This window comes from Centruroides vittatus, unplaced genomic scaffold (assembly GCF_030686945.1).
Source record: "Centruroides vittatus isolate TY-2023 unplaced genomic scaffold, ASM3068694v2 contig_480, whole genome shotgun sequence".
Classification (NCBI taxonomy): Eukaryota; Metazoa; Arthropoda; class Arachnida; order Scorpiones; family Buthidae; genus Centruroides; species Centruroides vittatus.
In genome coordinates this window covers 41,301-57,262 of record NW_027122270.1, presented here as the reverse complement: position 1 = coordinate 57,262, position 15,962 = coordinate 41,301, and the positions used below count along the sequence as shown (strand labels likewise).

The following is a 15,962-nucleotide window of genomic DNA, read 5'->3' as shown; positions in this document are numbered from 1 at the left end:
TCGTTTTTAATTATAAATTATTTAAATTATATTATATTATAAATATAATGCGATGTATTAATAATAATTAAAAAATTAAAGTAAATTAATTAAATAAACTCAATGAATTAAAAAGAGAAAAAACGAGGTGGCGTTTGATTCATCAAAAATAAATTTATCATTTGCCGGTGTTTTGACGTCATTCAGTAAAAATTATAAATTATATATTTATTTTTAAATATTTAAAATATAAAATAAAAGTAAATTTAGAAAATATTAATACTTATTTTTTTAATAAATTTAAGTATTAAGTATTTGATTTAATTAAATATTAACAATATTTATTAAAATAAAAAATGTAGCTTATATAGGCTAAATATATATGTAAATTATTTATATTTAACGAATAATAATAATTATCTTATATGAAGCAATAATAATAATAATAGATATTAATACGAGTTGCTTAGATGGCCGATGGGGACACGGGATCACATCCGGACGGGTCGAGAAATCCCCAGGAATTTTTCGGGGGTTGTCCGACTGGATATGTCGACCCCTGTCCCTCAACACTCGACCGAACCCATAATGGGCTTGCTACAAGAGGCCCTCTTGGTGTCCATAGGGCGGAAAGAGTTTAAAAAAAAGATTCAAATTGCTTTATTTATGGATAATAATATTTTAAATAAGAATTAACTTGGCTATTCTTACTTGGCTTGCGCTTCTGCTTGCATGAAAATGAATTCCCATTTTCTTGAAAACATTTTTTGCAATCTTGCTAAATTTTCTGCTTCGTAATCCGCTAATTCTAGTCTTGTTTTATTTTGCATTGTACGTTTACATAAATATACAGCTAAAAAACAATAATAATAATAATAAATGCAAATCCTTCATTTCTACATTTAAATATTTTATCACTTAAACGACCATCGACCCTATGAACAAATAAATTACTTTTCTTGTTCATCCAAATATTTATTTAAATAACATTTTTAAGAAATAACAAATAATATTTTTATGATTATTTATATAATTTATAATAAGGAATTTTCTATTCTATAAAAGGTTATTATAAACAGAAAATATATGAGACTAATGAGATTTTATATACCATAATCCGTGTTTTCTGGTTCCCAGCAATTGGACGGCCAAAAGTAAGGAGTCTATAAAGAAAATGTGTGTTTATAACGTAAAATTATTTTAATTAAAGCTTAAATATATAAAATTATGAAACAGTTTACAAGTAAAACAAAAAATTTTCTATGAAATATAAAATAAATAAGGAATATTTTAAAAAAATTAAAATGCGGAATATGTATTGAAGATATTATATATTTATATTATTTTACTAATAAATTAAAGTCTTAAAATGTATGGATTTTAGCCAGGTAGAAAATATAAACTTTGAAATTATTACTAAAATAATTTCTGTTCGAAAGGAGTAATAAATATATAAATATAATTACATTTTCTTAGCTTTATTTTTGCATCACGACTATGAAAAGTTGTATTTAGTATTATTACTCTACTAATTCCTATTTATGTATTCTGTAAAATCAATTTAAAGTTTTGATTTAGTCACGAATTTCCTTTATAACTGTGAAGAATTTCACGAAAATTACAAAAAATAAAGATACAACTTATAAATAAATAAACGAATTTACAGAATGGAGAATTAAATATATATATTTCTTTCTTTCTTATAAATAAAAATTAAATTTGCAATGAATTACTTTCCGGAATTCAAATTATTTATTTCATTCTGCAAGAGAAATAAAATATTGAAGTTTTTATTTCGTTAAAACATTCATTGTTAAGAATTAAAATGAACTGATTATACTGTATAAATATTGATACTTAAATTCTTAATTAGCAATTCTAAATGTTTTAAAAAATATAATTTAAATTTATAATTTATTATAATTACTGTTCATAATAGCTTATAATTTATTGTTACTTTTTCTTTTATTAAATTTTAGATGAGAAAAAAAGTGATTTACTTTTATTTAATTTTTCATCTAGTGAAGTTTATATAATAAATTCTTCAAATAAAATATTCCACATTTTTATGAGAATTGTTTAAGCCATCGTTATTCAGACAATATCATTTTAATGATTTGATAGATACATTAATTCCATAGCTTTCTGGGTATTCGAGAGAATGAAATATAAAACAAAAGAAACAAATGGTTAGATCGTAACACTTAACTTTAGTGCTATAGACCTATGTCGGATTAATGTTGAAACTATAGGATTTAGTAAGAAAACTTTGTGGTTTTCTAACTAAAGAAATCTATAGATTGCATGCAAGTAAACCATTGGTTTTACTATTAGTTTCTGGAAAGTCATTAAGTGAGCCATCGTAAAATCGAGCTTTAATTTTCCATAGTATCAGTACCAGAAATTAGCTCACGTTCCTGGAATACAGTTTTAACTATATAATATAATACATATATTACCAACAAAAAAAGGCAGTTAAATACAACAATTCATACGGGTATAACAGTCGGAAAAACCGGGGTTATAAAACATAAAAGTGTTTACAGAATATTATGTAAATTTATAAAAAAAAAAATGGCATTAAAAACTATGCGTGTAAAATATTACGTTAAATTATGTTGTTTTTATATAAACAGAATCATTAATTAAACGTTAATAAATTAATTACTTTAGTTTTTAGGCCAAATGAGAATTTAATAGAGGTTAATGAATTATTTGACTTATAAAGCACACTTTGTTATTTATTATAAGTTTGTTTGGATACCTGTCAGCTTATCTAAATATCCTTCTAAAACTCGAGAGGTCGTATAATAAATCTTCTAACTCTGTGTACACGTTTATGAAAATATATAAAGTAAAATATATGTATAATAACGTTAAGTATACGTATACGGTATGTTCTATTGTCATAAAAATTCCTTTAATTATGTTTAATCGCGCCAAGGTAAACGTGTAAACGTGTTCCTTTATATTAAAAAGTCATTCTAGACAGGAACACTTCAGGCAAGGATTGACTTCTACGAATTTTGTTTTTTGTATTTAATCAATTTTCTTTAAAAAACCTAGTAGGAATAAAATCCCCGAGGTTTGATAAATGCTGATTTCTAAGTATTATAAATAATGAGATAAAAATATAAATTCTTATATGTACAGTTTCATTCGACGTTTCTCCATTTCTAAATGTAAATAATCAATAAAAAGTAAATCTTTCGATTTAAATTGAATCTAACGGAAAAAGTTATTGATTTATTTAAATGCAATCTTGCTCAAAAATAAATAAATAAATAAATAAATAAAATATATATATTTTTTCCTTTGCTTCAATTTAGTAATCTTATGTATTTATGAATTTATATGATATTACGTCTAATATATTTATAAATTTATATATGTTTATACATATATGTATATATTTTATATGTAGCCGTGATCATCATAAGAATGTCGATGCATCAGTTAATTACAAAGACAATGGATAATTCCAAATCTCAACTTTATTGTCTTTACATAAAGGTATCGGTATCTATATGAATGCTATCAGTTTCATACTCGGAAGATGATAAATCATCATCAATCATTCCACATTGACAACGATAATTCTCTATATATGTGCGCGCTGCTGTTAAATGCCAATTGCAAAAAAAAATTAAATATTTCTAATCAAAAATACTCTAAGAACTCCAGTTTGTTTCCTAACAATGTACTTAAAAATGTATTTTTTTTTAAAAAAAGTTAAAGAGGAAGCGCGACATTTGCTTATTCTCACGATTATTTTAATCATCACGACATAATAATATCATATAAATGTGAATTTAACAATTTTTTTAATAATTAAATTTCTTTAAAGGACGTTAAATTTTATCAATATTTATTCAAATCTCCGAAAGTGGATTTAAAATCATATTTACTAGAATTTAATAGTCTGGTGACGAATGGCAGAACGCCAAAATGTTTTGTGTTTTAATAACATTGAACCCAATTTACCCGACTGTTTTTGCTAATGTGGATCGTTAAAAATTTTAAAAAAATTTTTAAAAATTTCGGCATTTCTTAAATGCCGAAAGTACAGTAATAGTAATAGAAAGAAATAATATTTTAAATTTTATTAGAAAATCGATATCGAAATTAATTATAAGTAATTTTTTTAAAGTAAAATTAATGGTATTATACCTGAAACCTATAAAAAGTTCCATCAGCCTTAACCGTCAAAACGTGGTCTTCGATAGGAAAAAAATAACCGTGTGCCGCCATTAAATGAGCCAAATGAAGGGCTTCAACTAAACAAAATACAAATAAAATTAATTAAATATTATTTTTGTTATTTAAAATAAAATTGTAATAATAATTTGGTTTTCAAATTTATTAAATTTACAAAATGTTTATAAATATATATATATATATTTTATTTCTACCTTGATCATCGATGTCTATGTTCCTCATCATCCAAAGAATTAAATCGGAACCTGGAAAATAATATTCTTAAAACTGTAAAAATTTAATTCGATTTCCTTAAAATTCTATTTATGAATTATTTATGAGTATTAGTTTATTATTTTAAGATGGAAAAGGAATAAAAGAATCTTAGTCGCCAAAATAAATATTTCGTCTGCAGTCTTCTAGGCGCTATCTTGTGGTTAGAAGTAGAAAACATTTAAAAAAATAAATAAAAATATTTTTAAACGTTAATAATGTATTATTTAAAGTAATAAGTTCTTATGTAATAAATGATGACAAATTATATTTTATAATTAATACAATTTCGGATGACCGAAATTTCCGTTATAAGAATTTAATTTCAAATCTTGTGCCATAGAGATCGGAAGAACTGATTGAAATTTTTTAAACGTGAATTTAAAAAAAAAATGAATAATTTCATTAATAATTTGACTATTTTGAAATAATTTATGATAATATAATACAATTTTAAATTTATATAAAAAATAAATACTGAAAATAAAATTTTTATGATGTTTATATAGTAAACAACAAAGATTTAATACCGATGCTTGTGTTAAGCGAACCTCTAAAACAAATAGATCTAAGTTTATAATTTCCTTCCTACAAATTGTTTATATGAAAAATATACATTCGGTACCGGGAAAAAATTTATTTTATATTCAGTCAACAAGTAGAAAATCGCGCAGAACTTCACCGGAAAAATCTTCGAATGCGATTATATTTTATATCCGTTTGACATTTCTACTCCCTATCTGAGTTATGACTGTACATTAGATCTCTCATAAGTTCTTCGTTTTTTTTTTTTTTTATTATAACTAAAAATAGTTTATGTAATATGATATCCAGTAAGTCAACTTCACTTGTAGCCACGTTGTTTTTTATTTGGTATTTCTATAGGTGTATATGTCTGTATGCACTGTATTTAGAAAGTAATGAGATTAAGAAATCGACCCATTTCTAAAATCAAAAAATTAACGGTCTAATAATAAATAAGAGCAAAAACTAACACTGATATGTCATTATTCGCGAGTTAAAGAAGATATACGGCAGGATATATCTTTGCGATTTCTTTCCGACTTTGTATTTTGTTCTTCTTAAGCGGTTTATATTCTACTCGATCAAATCTTAACGTGTAATCCTCGCTTAATTAGGGAGTATCTTCCTCTTTTCATTCTCTACCATCGATTTTTTTCCCTTCTCAAAGTTAAAATTGCTGATTAGGAAAGATCAGATTTGACTGTCGATTATATTTTATGAGACTTATGCAACAGGTATTCTCATTTCCGAGGTCTGCTCGAATGATAGATAGTTCTTCATAACTAGAGGAAGTGGTGCTAATAACTTCCCAACATATTCAATCGATAGTGTACCACCCTTATATTGGGTCATGCCAAGGTTATTATCGGTGTAGAACGATAAAATTTCGAACCATAGCCAGAATTCGGCTTTCTACATTCAATTTTACTGAGAAGCTGCTATACTTTACTATTGTTAGGGCGCAAAATAAAGCAGCTGCCATAGTTTCTTAATAGTATAAAATACAGAAGGTAGCCAGAACTAATTTACACGCATCACCGAATTATTATAGACGAGAATGGTTTTGCAAAATTGATTAGTACGGTTTACAAATCAAATTAGTATCGACGCGGTCAAATGAATTATTTAGTGGCTAGTGAAGGTTTGGATAACATTTATTTTGCTATGCGAAAAGAATTAATACTTCTTTATCGAATTAACCGATCTGATGACCTTTCGGTGATAAGACGAATGGCGTGTTATCGTGTTTTATCATTTAATCAGAGCGATAGGCGAAACGGATGTTACGCAACATTAAGTAACATAGACGAGTGACAATGCGACATCCTGGAATCTTCAAAGTTTTGCGTGCCGTCTCCAAAGGCTAAGTTATTCCGAGAGTGGTCCATTCTTAAATGTGAGGGTGGTCTAGATCGATATTAACCCATCTCGTTCCTGAGAATTTTTTTGTTAAGAAGCCAGCATCGAATACAGTTTGTTGTTAGATGCGGCATTTTGAAGCAAGCGTTGTATCTGTTAAAAATTTACAATAATATAAAAAATGTAATTAAATATAAATCATAAAAGATTATTAATCGTGATTAAATTACGTAAACTTTATAAAAAAACAATAAATTTTGTTGGAGTATTTTTTGGATATTTTCAGAGATTTACGTAAATCTCTCTTGAAAACTCAAGACGGCAAAAGAACAAGGAATACGATATGGTGTAATTCTATCGTCTTTTCTATTCTTTTTCTGTGGAGGAAAATTAAATAAAATCGAAGAAGAAATTGCTTCTTTTAAGAAATTGAAAAATTATTTCGTTAGGCCTATAATTTTTTTTAAATAAATTAAAATACTTTATGAATATTTAAATTTAACGACGAAAATAGAATATATTATATAACATGACTGCACGACATTAATTAATACTACTTTCTGATATATTTACAAACGAAAACAGATCATATATCACAGTAAAAGTTTTCTTAAATTTAACAATATCGATTTACGCGGAATAAAAAGGGATAAAGAAAAAAGAAAGAAAATGAGAATTCAACAAAACAAATAAAATATTTCGAGATCAAAAGAATTCAGCTCTTTTGATTCCAACAGCTCTATTAGTTTGACATTTGCTTTGTAAATAAAAGGAACACTAACTATCGTTCTTCAATACCTTATGCAATGCGACGTCGACAAGAAACTTTCAAAACATTATTGAAACGTTTTCCTATCTCATAATTAAAATATTTTTTATTTAAAATCCATTATTTTATATTTATTTCGCAATTAAACAATATTTTTATAAGCTCAGCAATTTAATTGGGTCAATCGATATATCGGTTACAAATTTACAGATTCTAAAGTTTTAATATAATTAATATTAAGAAAATACTCGAGATTATTATAAAATAACTATTATACAATTAAATGCCCAAAAATAATCTAATAATATATTATTTATGCTATTTCTATTCAGAGATCTCAACCAGTAGACTGATATCCTCGGGGATTAGGAATTTTGTTTTTCGGATAACGTCACGTATGTTTTGGTATGATGAGAAACTGTTATTAACTAAAAAAGCTTGGAAAGAACTGCACTAGTCAATTCATTCGGAGACATGTTTATTGTTGGAAAAGCACGTTTTCAAGAAGGGAGTAGAAAAGAAAAGTAGTTAGTATAATAAGACATGAATCAATAGAATAGCTATATTGAGCCTATACACAGTTATACAGAAATAGTTATTTTACATAAATTATTTTATTGTATACAAGCGAACTCCATGACCAGTTACGAATAAAGAAAATTTTTAATTTTTCATTGGTTATTTTAATTATTAATCTGACACACTGGGAAATATGAAATGGGTGGAGTGGGTTTAATCAATGACTGTAATCTTTCTATTCATTCGGTTACTGAAAATACTTTTGTTCCCGTGGGATTATATAATCTGTAGTTTAACAATTCAAATGACATAATTACTTTCCTGCGCTAAGAGTGATATCAATTCAATCAGCTAATTAAGTTTCATCAATTTTGACAATCCTGCGTACCTAACGCGTTGCGCGTTATATTTTAAACGTGTTTGAAAAAGTACTTACCTGTAAAAACACTTGGAATTTTGGACATGAAACTTTTTACAGTTCTGACAGGAACACCTGCTTGTTCTTCCTGCATTTTTTCGATTATTTTCTCCATCTAAAAAATTTTATCAATAATTATTTCTTAAACTAACAATTTATGATGATGAATATCAAAATTTTATTTTCTATTTAAATATCATAAAATATTTATATGTAACTAACTAATTTTCATTCAAGTTCTGTACAAAAATTACACACTAAAATTGTTTTCTAAATATTTTATCGCGTTACTATTAAAAACAATTTTAATGAACTTATGGAGATAATTTGTGTGTTTCTAAGGGTAGTTACTAACAGACATTTCTTTCCTGTTCAACACCATTGTGTATAAACCACGTTTTTTATCATAACGAAAACAAGGTACAACGAGCAATTATTTATAGTGACATGGTCACAATGCCAGCTGCAATTTTTAATCATATTTTTAATTTATTTAATTTAAAACATATGCTATCCACCTCAAATTAGTATTGTAATGTCTTGCGCCTGTACGTCATACTTTTCTGTTAGTAATAAAGTCGTGCCGGTCATCTAACTCCTTTCGGAGGAAAAGTTTTGAATTGAAATCACGTGACTTCCGGTTTGCGTCGGAAGTTGTTATACAGTTAATCGGGCCTCCTGCCTCCAAGCCTTCCATACTTGATCTCGACTTTCATCGACCTAACTCCATTCTCGAGATTACAGACGGACGATAGTAATGTAAACACTTTCCACGAGAGAGAAATCTAATGGAATATTCAGGTTATTGCTTCTTTTAAATATTAATTTTGATCAACTTCTCAATGTATTTTATCATATAAAAACAATTCACTGCCCAGTTACAATAATTCTTTTGATTGAAAAAGCATCTCTCTGACTATTTTCTGCGGTACAGTAAATCTTCTTTGATAAAGAGAAAAACTTTCTATCTTTTCCCATAAATTGCCCTATTGGATAAGACAAGCAGTCAAGAACAGAGCTTACTGTCTCGAAGATTTACCTGTAACTGGGTTTTCCTTGCAGTTTTGATCTCTCAAATGCAGTGATACATATACTCTAGAGAAAGAAACGGTTGCTTAGGGACTTCCTTCCCTACGACAATTTTTAAAGTATTTTCCATTTTTTATCGCTTGTTAAATATATTAAAAAGTTTTAAATAATAAGTGAAAATATTGGCTAACGTGAAATCTTGTTCCAATAGAAAATAGCGTGCACGTCGCGAGCAATTCAGATTTAATTCATTTCTATTAATTTAATGAATCGAAATCGATCCCAACGATACAAGAGAGTTAATTTGGACTAATTAATCGTAATTTTTTTTTCTATTTATATAAAAATTTACTTTAGCAGTCATTACAACAGTTTTAAATTCGATTTTATTTGAACTAATTTAATTATTTCTAAATAAATGTATTTTTTGTATTCATTCTTGAATCTTCTTCGATGGTTCGGAGTTAACTAATGCACGGATTTTAACGAAGGTACGATGTTTGCTACCGTAACTCTTCGTGGATAGAATCATTTTTACTTTGAAAATAAATAAAAACAATCAAAAAATGACGGAGAAAGTGGAAATTTCGAATAACTTTGCATTGTAACTTTCCAGCGATTTTCTTTTTTCTATATATCAATGGCAAGTTCCATTAGGTTGAGGTATATAGCAGTATTTTCAATCGAACGTTGCTATTGCAAAATGTCATCTGTTAAAAGGTCAATCATTGGACGCCGATAAGTAAGAAAAAGAGTAGATATATATTATAGAATCAAACATTTATAAGTTATTTAAATACAAAATGGTTGCTCGCTGCTCGTTTTTCATTATAGTAATATATATATATATATATATATATATATATATATATATATATATTTAAAATAATAAATAATATAATAAATATTAATGATGAATTATTTAAATTATTTTTTAAAATGTTTTTTCCAGTTTTTATATATTATTATTAAAAAAGAATGTTGATAAAATTTAAATAAAATTTTCCGAAAATTTCCCATTTATTATCGATAATTAATCTAAGAGCGCCACCGCTCTTTAAAAATAGAAATTAATTATTATTAAGTTTTAAAAAGTTTTTAAAAATTTATATTAATGACTAACTGATAAAAATTTTTAAACTGAAAATTACTCAAATAATTTATTTTAAAGTATTAATTGAGGCTTAATTTAAATAAATAAATATAATAATAAAAAAATTCTAAATGTAAACTTTCAATGGTCTATAAAGATATAAAGTTTCTAAATAATACAGATGTAAGAGGAGAAAGTTACATTAATGTTAAGTTTTTACGACTTTCGAGTCATAAAAAGTTTACTTTCAGTTAAAATTCAGCGCGTATACATTAAAATATCACATAGAAATGCCGCACAATAGGCAAAAAGTTATTTATAAAATTGATTTTTATCCTCAAAAATTCACATTTCTCTCTCTACAGGAAAAAGAGAAAATATATTTTTAAAATATTTCAAGAATAATTTTCATTTTTATAAAGTCGCTATCGTGTATAATTCGAAATTTCCATCGGTAGATCGCGAACCTCAGTTTGAATTTGTAAGGCACTGTCTTACAAAGTAACGATATCCCAACCTTGATTAGGTAGAACAACACCGTTTTAAGAAAAAATATCTGTTAGAAAACTGCTTACTTATCCATATCGACAGCGTTATTCGTAGGAAATTTTAATCTTAAAAGAAGTTTGTTATTAGAAAACTCCAAGTTTATTTACAGTGCACTTATCATAGAGTTAGATAATGCGAGTCTCTAACACGCTTTTAGTTTATCATTCCGGAAGAATAAATGTAAATAGCATGAAAAAAATTTATCATAAAATTCTCATTAATAAAATTCATATCGAGCTTGCGAAAAATCTAACCAATTTAAAATAAAAAAAATATATATTTTTGATCCATTAGAAGATAAACCATTATTAACTTTAATTTTTCCTTACAGTTATTATTAATTGTAGGGAAAAATTCTACTTATAATTTTCCTTCAATTCCCTACAATCAATGATAACTGCAGGAAAAAATACAAATTAATAAAAACTAAAATTAAAAAATGTTGCTTAGATTTTGCTACCTACAATTATCATTAACTGTGGGGAACTGTAGGGAAAATTTTCCCTACAGTTCCCCACAGTTAATGATAATTGTAGGGAAAAATTATAATTAAAACTAAAATTTAGAGAACATTATTCTTTTTGATTCATCAAAAAAAATCCATTATTAATTTAAATTTTCCCCTACGATTAATGGTAACTGTAGGGGGGAGAAAACATTAGAAAAATGATGAATTTTTATTGACCAACGAGAAAATGCGTACCATTGGAGGTTATAGAAAACATCACCTAGTGATATAGGCCTATATTTTCTATACGTAACATAAAATATATGTTAAGTAAACATTATATGTCACATGTTTTTTGTCAGTTAAATGGAAGTTTTGAAGTATATAAAACTTTACAAATGGCAAAAAAATTATTCAATATGTAAATTCGTTTTGTATATTTTAATATTCTAACTCTATTCTTTATTCCTCTACAGAAAGGAAAAATAAATATATTTTTCAACTTTATACCTTAACATTAAATTAGTGTGTTTAAATTACACAACAGTAAAAATATTTTTTCATTCATTTTAGAATCAATTGATAATTTCTTTCCATTCTTAAATGAATTCGAGTCTGGAATTTAATTTTCTTTATTCTCAAGTAGGTTAAAAAACGATTTCTAAAATCATTAAAAATAAACAGACAAAATTTCATTAATTAATAGTAAAAAGGGGCTAAAGGTTAAGACCAAATTTAATTATTTTTGGGCCTATAAACATATTTAAAACCAAATTTTGGGCGCTTATTTATTCGTAAACAAACTAAAAATGTCAAATTCCTTTGTTTTCCATTCATAAATAATGTAAGAAATTAAAAATTTGATAGTTTGTTTTTAATTTTCTACACGTAAAAAAACAAGTAGGGAATCGAAAGTCGATACTTTTCTTTTAGCTTTTTAAATACATTAAAATTTTAAAATATTGATAATTTTTCCATCTAAAAAGAGATAAAACCCGAAAATATTATTATTTCCTTCCATTCATAAATAATGCACCAAAATAGAAAAATTCAAATTTGTTTTTGCCATTCATAAACAATGGCCAAATGTTTACATGACTTTTCTATTAATAAAAAAATACTACTAAATAAAGAAAAAAAATTGTTATTTTTACACTCGTGAATAAACAAAAAAGCACTAAAAATTGAAAATTTCCCATTCATAAATAGGTAAAATATTCAAAAATATTTTTCTCTCCTACTCATAAATAATCTAAAGAAAAAAACTATTAACAGGTTTTTTTTTCTATTAAACAAAATCAAAATCAAATAAAGTCAGAAGATACTAAACTATTTAAATAAATTTTATAAAATAAAATCTATAAAAAAATATTTTATATGCAAAAGTAAATTTCAATTATTATTATTTTTTTATTCCGTTTATCATAGAGGAATTATTTTATTTAAATATATCTTTTTATTGATAATATATATATAGAATGTTGTTATTATCGCAGTGGTTACGCTCGAACGAGTGGAGTGCGCGTGCGTCGTGGATGCACAAAGTGCTTATCAGCATCACCCCAGGCCATGTTTATGGTCTGCATCTTCTGGTATTAGTCTCTATGGGCACGCTCTTACAAACTAGGTCAAGTGTGATTAGATATAAAAAGTGAATTTTAAAACTTAAAACGTAAGGAATAAAAAAAATAAATGACTATTTTCTATATTAAAACATTCAGAAATTTAATATTAATTAAACCATTCTTCGCTTCTGTTTAGTATAAGAAATATCTAATTTTAGATTTATTTCGAGTTAAAATATTGCTCCAATGTTGATTTATGCGCTTTATTTTTTAATGTTAAGTTATGTGTAGTTCTCTATCTAGGAGATAAGTTTGGATGTTTGTAATTCGAATTATCAATAAATAATATATATATTTTTACGGTTTAAATTGATTAATATCTTTAAATTACATACAAATATATTTTTCCGCTTGGAGTTACGTCGAGGAAATGAATGAATAATGTGTTTCTTCATAGAATATTCGTTTTTTTCAGCCTAAAAATCGCGCTGTTCTAAGTAAAATTTATATTTATTTTTTGACAGTTTTGATTGTATCATGTTAAATATTTCTCCTTTATTTTAGTAAGCAATAAATATTTTTATGATTGATATTTTAAAATTCGGAACATTACAAAAGACGTTAACCAAAGAAATGCATCTCAGAACATATTTTTTCCACGAATAAATTCATGTTTTATTCATTTACAATTAGTAGAATTTTAAAAATATATTTTAAATTTGAAAGAATATTAAAAATTCTTTTTTATAATAAAACGGAGCAATTATTTATTGTAACGTGGTTACAATGCCGGGCTATAATTTTTAGTCATATTTTTTAAATTTATTTAATTTAAAATATATGCTCTCCACCTCAAATCAGTAGTGGCTTGCCCCTGTACATCATACTTTACCTGTTAGCAACAGAGTAATGTCGTTATCTAACTCCTTAGAGGAACATTTTTGAATTGAAATCACGTGAATTCAGGTCCAGATCAAAAGTTCGTATACAGTTAATTGGGGCCTCCTACCCCTACGCCTTCTATACTCGGTCGCGACTTTCATCTACAGACAAACAGTCGGACGACAGTGGGAATTTATACGTCTACAATGATCTTTTCAAATTGCTGATCTATACACTCCCACTATGTCCGTCCGTCCTTCGTTAATCGCGAGAACGACGTCAGATAGATAAAAATCAAGACCAGATAGGGAAAGCTTAGGGGATCACAGGTCAAATTAAAAAATACACGAACTTCCGGTCCAGACCGGAAGTCACATGATTTCAATTCAAAATTTTGACCTCATCTCGAGAACGGAGTTAGATGAAAATCGCGACCAGATATTTATTTATTTAAATTAAAATATGATTAAAAATTGCAGCCCGGCATGGTGACAATGTCACAATAAGTAATTTTTAATTTTTGTAAATTATTTGTGTTTCCAAGAATGAACAAAACATCTCGATTGATATATTAGTAAATTAATATAATATAAGAAAATATATTTAAAATTTTTTAATATTGTAGCAGAATTGGAGGAATATAAAGTATATAAAAATGGAATTTATGCTATAGCTTATCAATTTTAAATCTATGAAAGTGGCAGATTTATTTTTAATGTCGGTTTTGTTGTATGGCAATTTATCCTGTTCCTTCGAGTATCTTTTCTTTTTTTTTCTTTTCAATTTTTATAAAGTTTATTTTCTTTTCTCTTCTAAAAATCTTCCAAAATTACTGCAATACAATTCACTCTCTGCAAGTGTCTCATATGTATTTTTTATATAAAATCCTTTAATGTGCATGTAAAATATTTCAACTCTTGTCAAATTTTTTAAAGCAATTTATGGATTTACTTCGATCTTTTTACTTTTTATAAATATCGATGATCTTCACAGAAAAACGCTTATATTTATCGCTTTTTTCCCCCCCTAGTAGTACATAAAATATATTCATCAAATGGATGCATTTTATTTTACTTGTTCACGTGGAAATGGATGCGAGTTGTCTTATTTTAGTCTTTCTATAAAAATATATCCAATATTTTCTTTTTTCTTCACGAGAATAAATCGTTATATATAACAATTAAAGCGAATTCTTTACGACGTCTTTATCGATGTCTGTAATGCTTCTGATCTAAATTTGGACAAACCTTGGAAAATTCTGGCTCATTTTCAATAATTAACAAATCTTCCTCCGTCTATCATTGAATGTGTCATTTTTTAGAATTATTTTCTATTTTCCCGGCTGTAATACATAATAGAGGGAAAGTATGGCCATCGGTCAAAACAATGGCCCCTCCCAAAATTTTATAATTTTGGACTTAGGACACCTTGAAACGTCGAGAAATGAAAAAAAAAAAAAAAAAAAAAAAAAAATGGGGTAATGGGGGTAATTTCTGCATGGATGGATGTTACTGTGTGGGAGACAGGATTTTGTTCACACTGTTTAAAGCTTAAAAATTTTCTGAAATTTTGCAGGAAGGTTTGTTTATTAGGGGGTTGATGCTATTAAATTTTAGTGTTTAAAAGTCGAGGGGATGGAGAGATAAAGGGTCGGACTTAATGACGATTTTATTCGTTATTAGCATTTACAATTTTTTTATGAAACCCATCCCTACCCTCAAAATTTAGTTTTTTTGCCATTTTATAATAATTAAAAATATAATTTTTTATATACTAAAATATTGTAACAGATGACACTACCAAATGTCGCCGGGAAAGTTAAGCAACTCATTGCTGTTTTTAAAAATTATAATTGAAATTTGTATATGATATTTTTTATTAATAAAATAAATAAAATTATCTTATAAAAAAAAAAATCCAGTAAAATGTATACTCAACTTCTCGATAATTAAAAAAAAAATACCGTAAAGTGTGTAATAAGTAATAAATTTTGTCATTCATCTCCCTATCGGGCATTTTAAAATAATTAATCGATTAGAAAATAATCTGTTATTTTTATCATTTAGAAACGTTAAATTATAAAATTAATTTAATATTCTTTAATATATTTTATTTTAAAAAAAACGATGATGATGATGTTGATAAAATAGTGAAATTTTCAAGAACGTTTTCAATCGAAAATACCCGTTTATTATTATTGAAAAAGTATAGAATGAGTGAAGAAATCTAGAAACGTTTGAGAATAAAAATTGAAGTACAGTGAATAATATATAATTGAAAACATATTTATAAATACGGTGCTGCAGGCTTTTGAATTCCTCTTCCTTTAGTAACTATAACAAGGTAATTTAGTAGCT

General features: G+C 26.3%; 1 protein-coding gene across 1 annotated transcript in view; it reads right to left on the bottom strand.

The window, feature by feature from the left end:
- Positions 1–15,962, bottom strand: part of LOC136977851 (regulator of G-protein signaling 7-like) — a 52,687-nt gene that overhangs the window by 16,061 nt on the left and 20,664 nt on the right. Inside the window, exons 3-7 of the mRNA XM_067273436.1 lie at positions 8,058–8,154; positions 4,392–4,442; positions 4,150–4,256; positions 1,091–1,142; positions 691–832 (exon numbers count right to left, since the gene is read on the bottom strand). Coding sequence (XP_067129537.1) covers positions 691–832; positions 1,091–1,142; positions 4,150–4,256; positions 4,392–4,442; positions 8,058–8,154 — 449 coding nt within the window. The remainder of the gene's footprint in view (positions 1–690; positions 833–1,090; positions 1,143–4,149; positions 4,257–4,391; positions 4,443–8,057; positions 8,155–15,962) is intronic.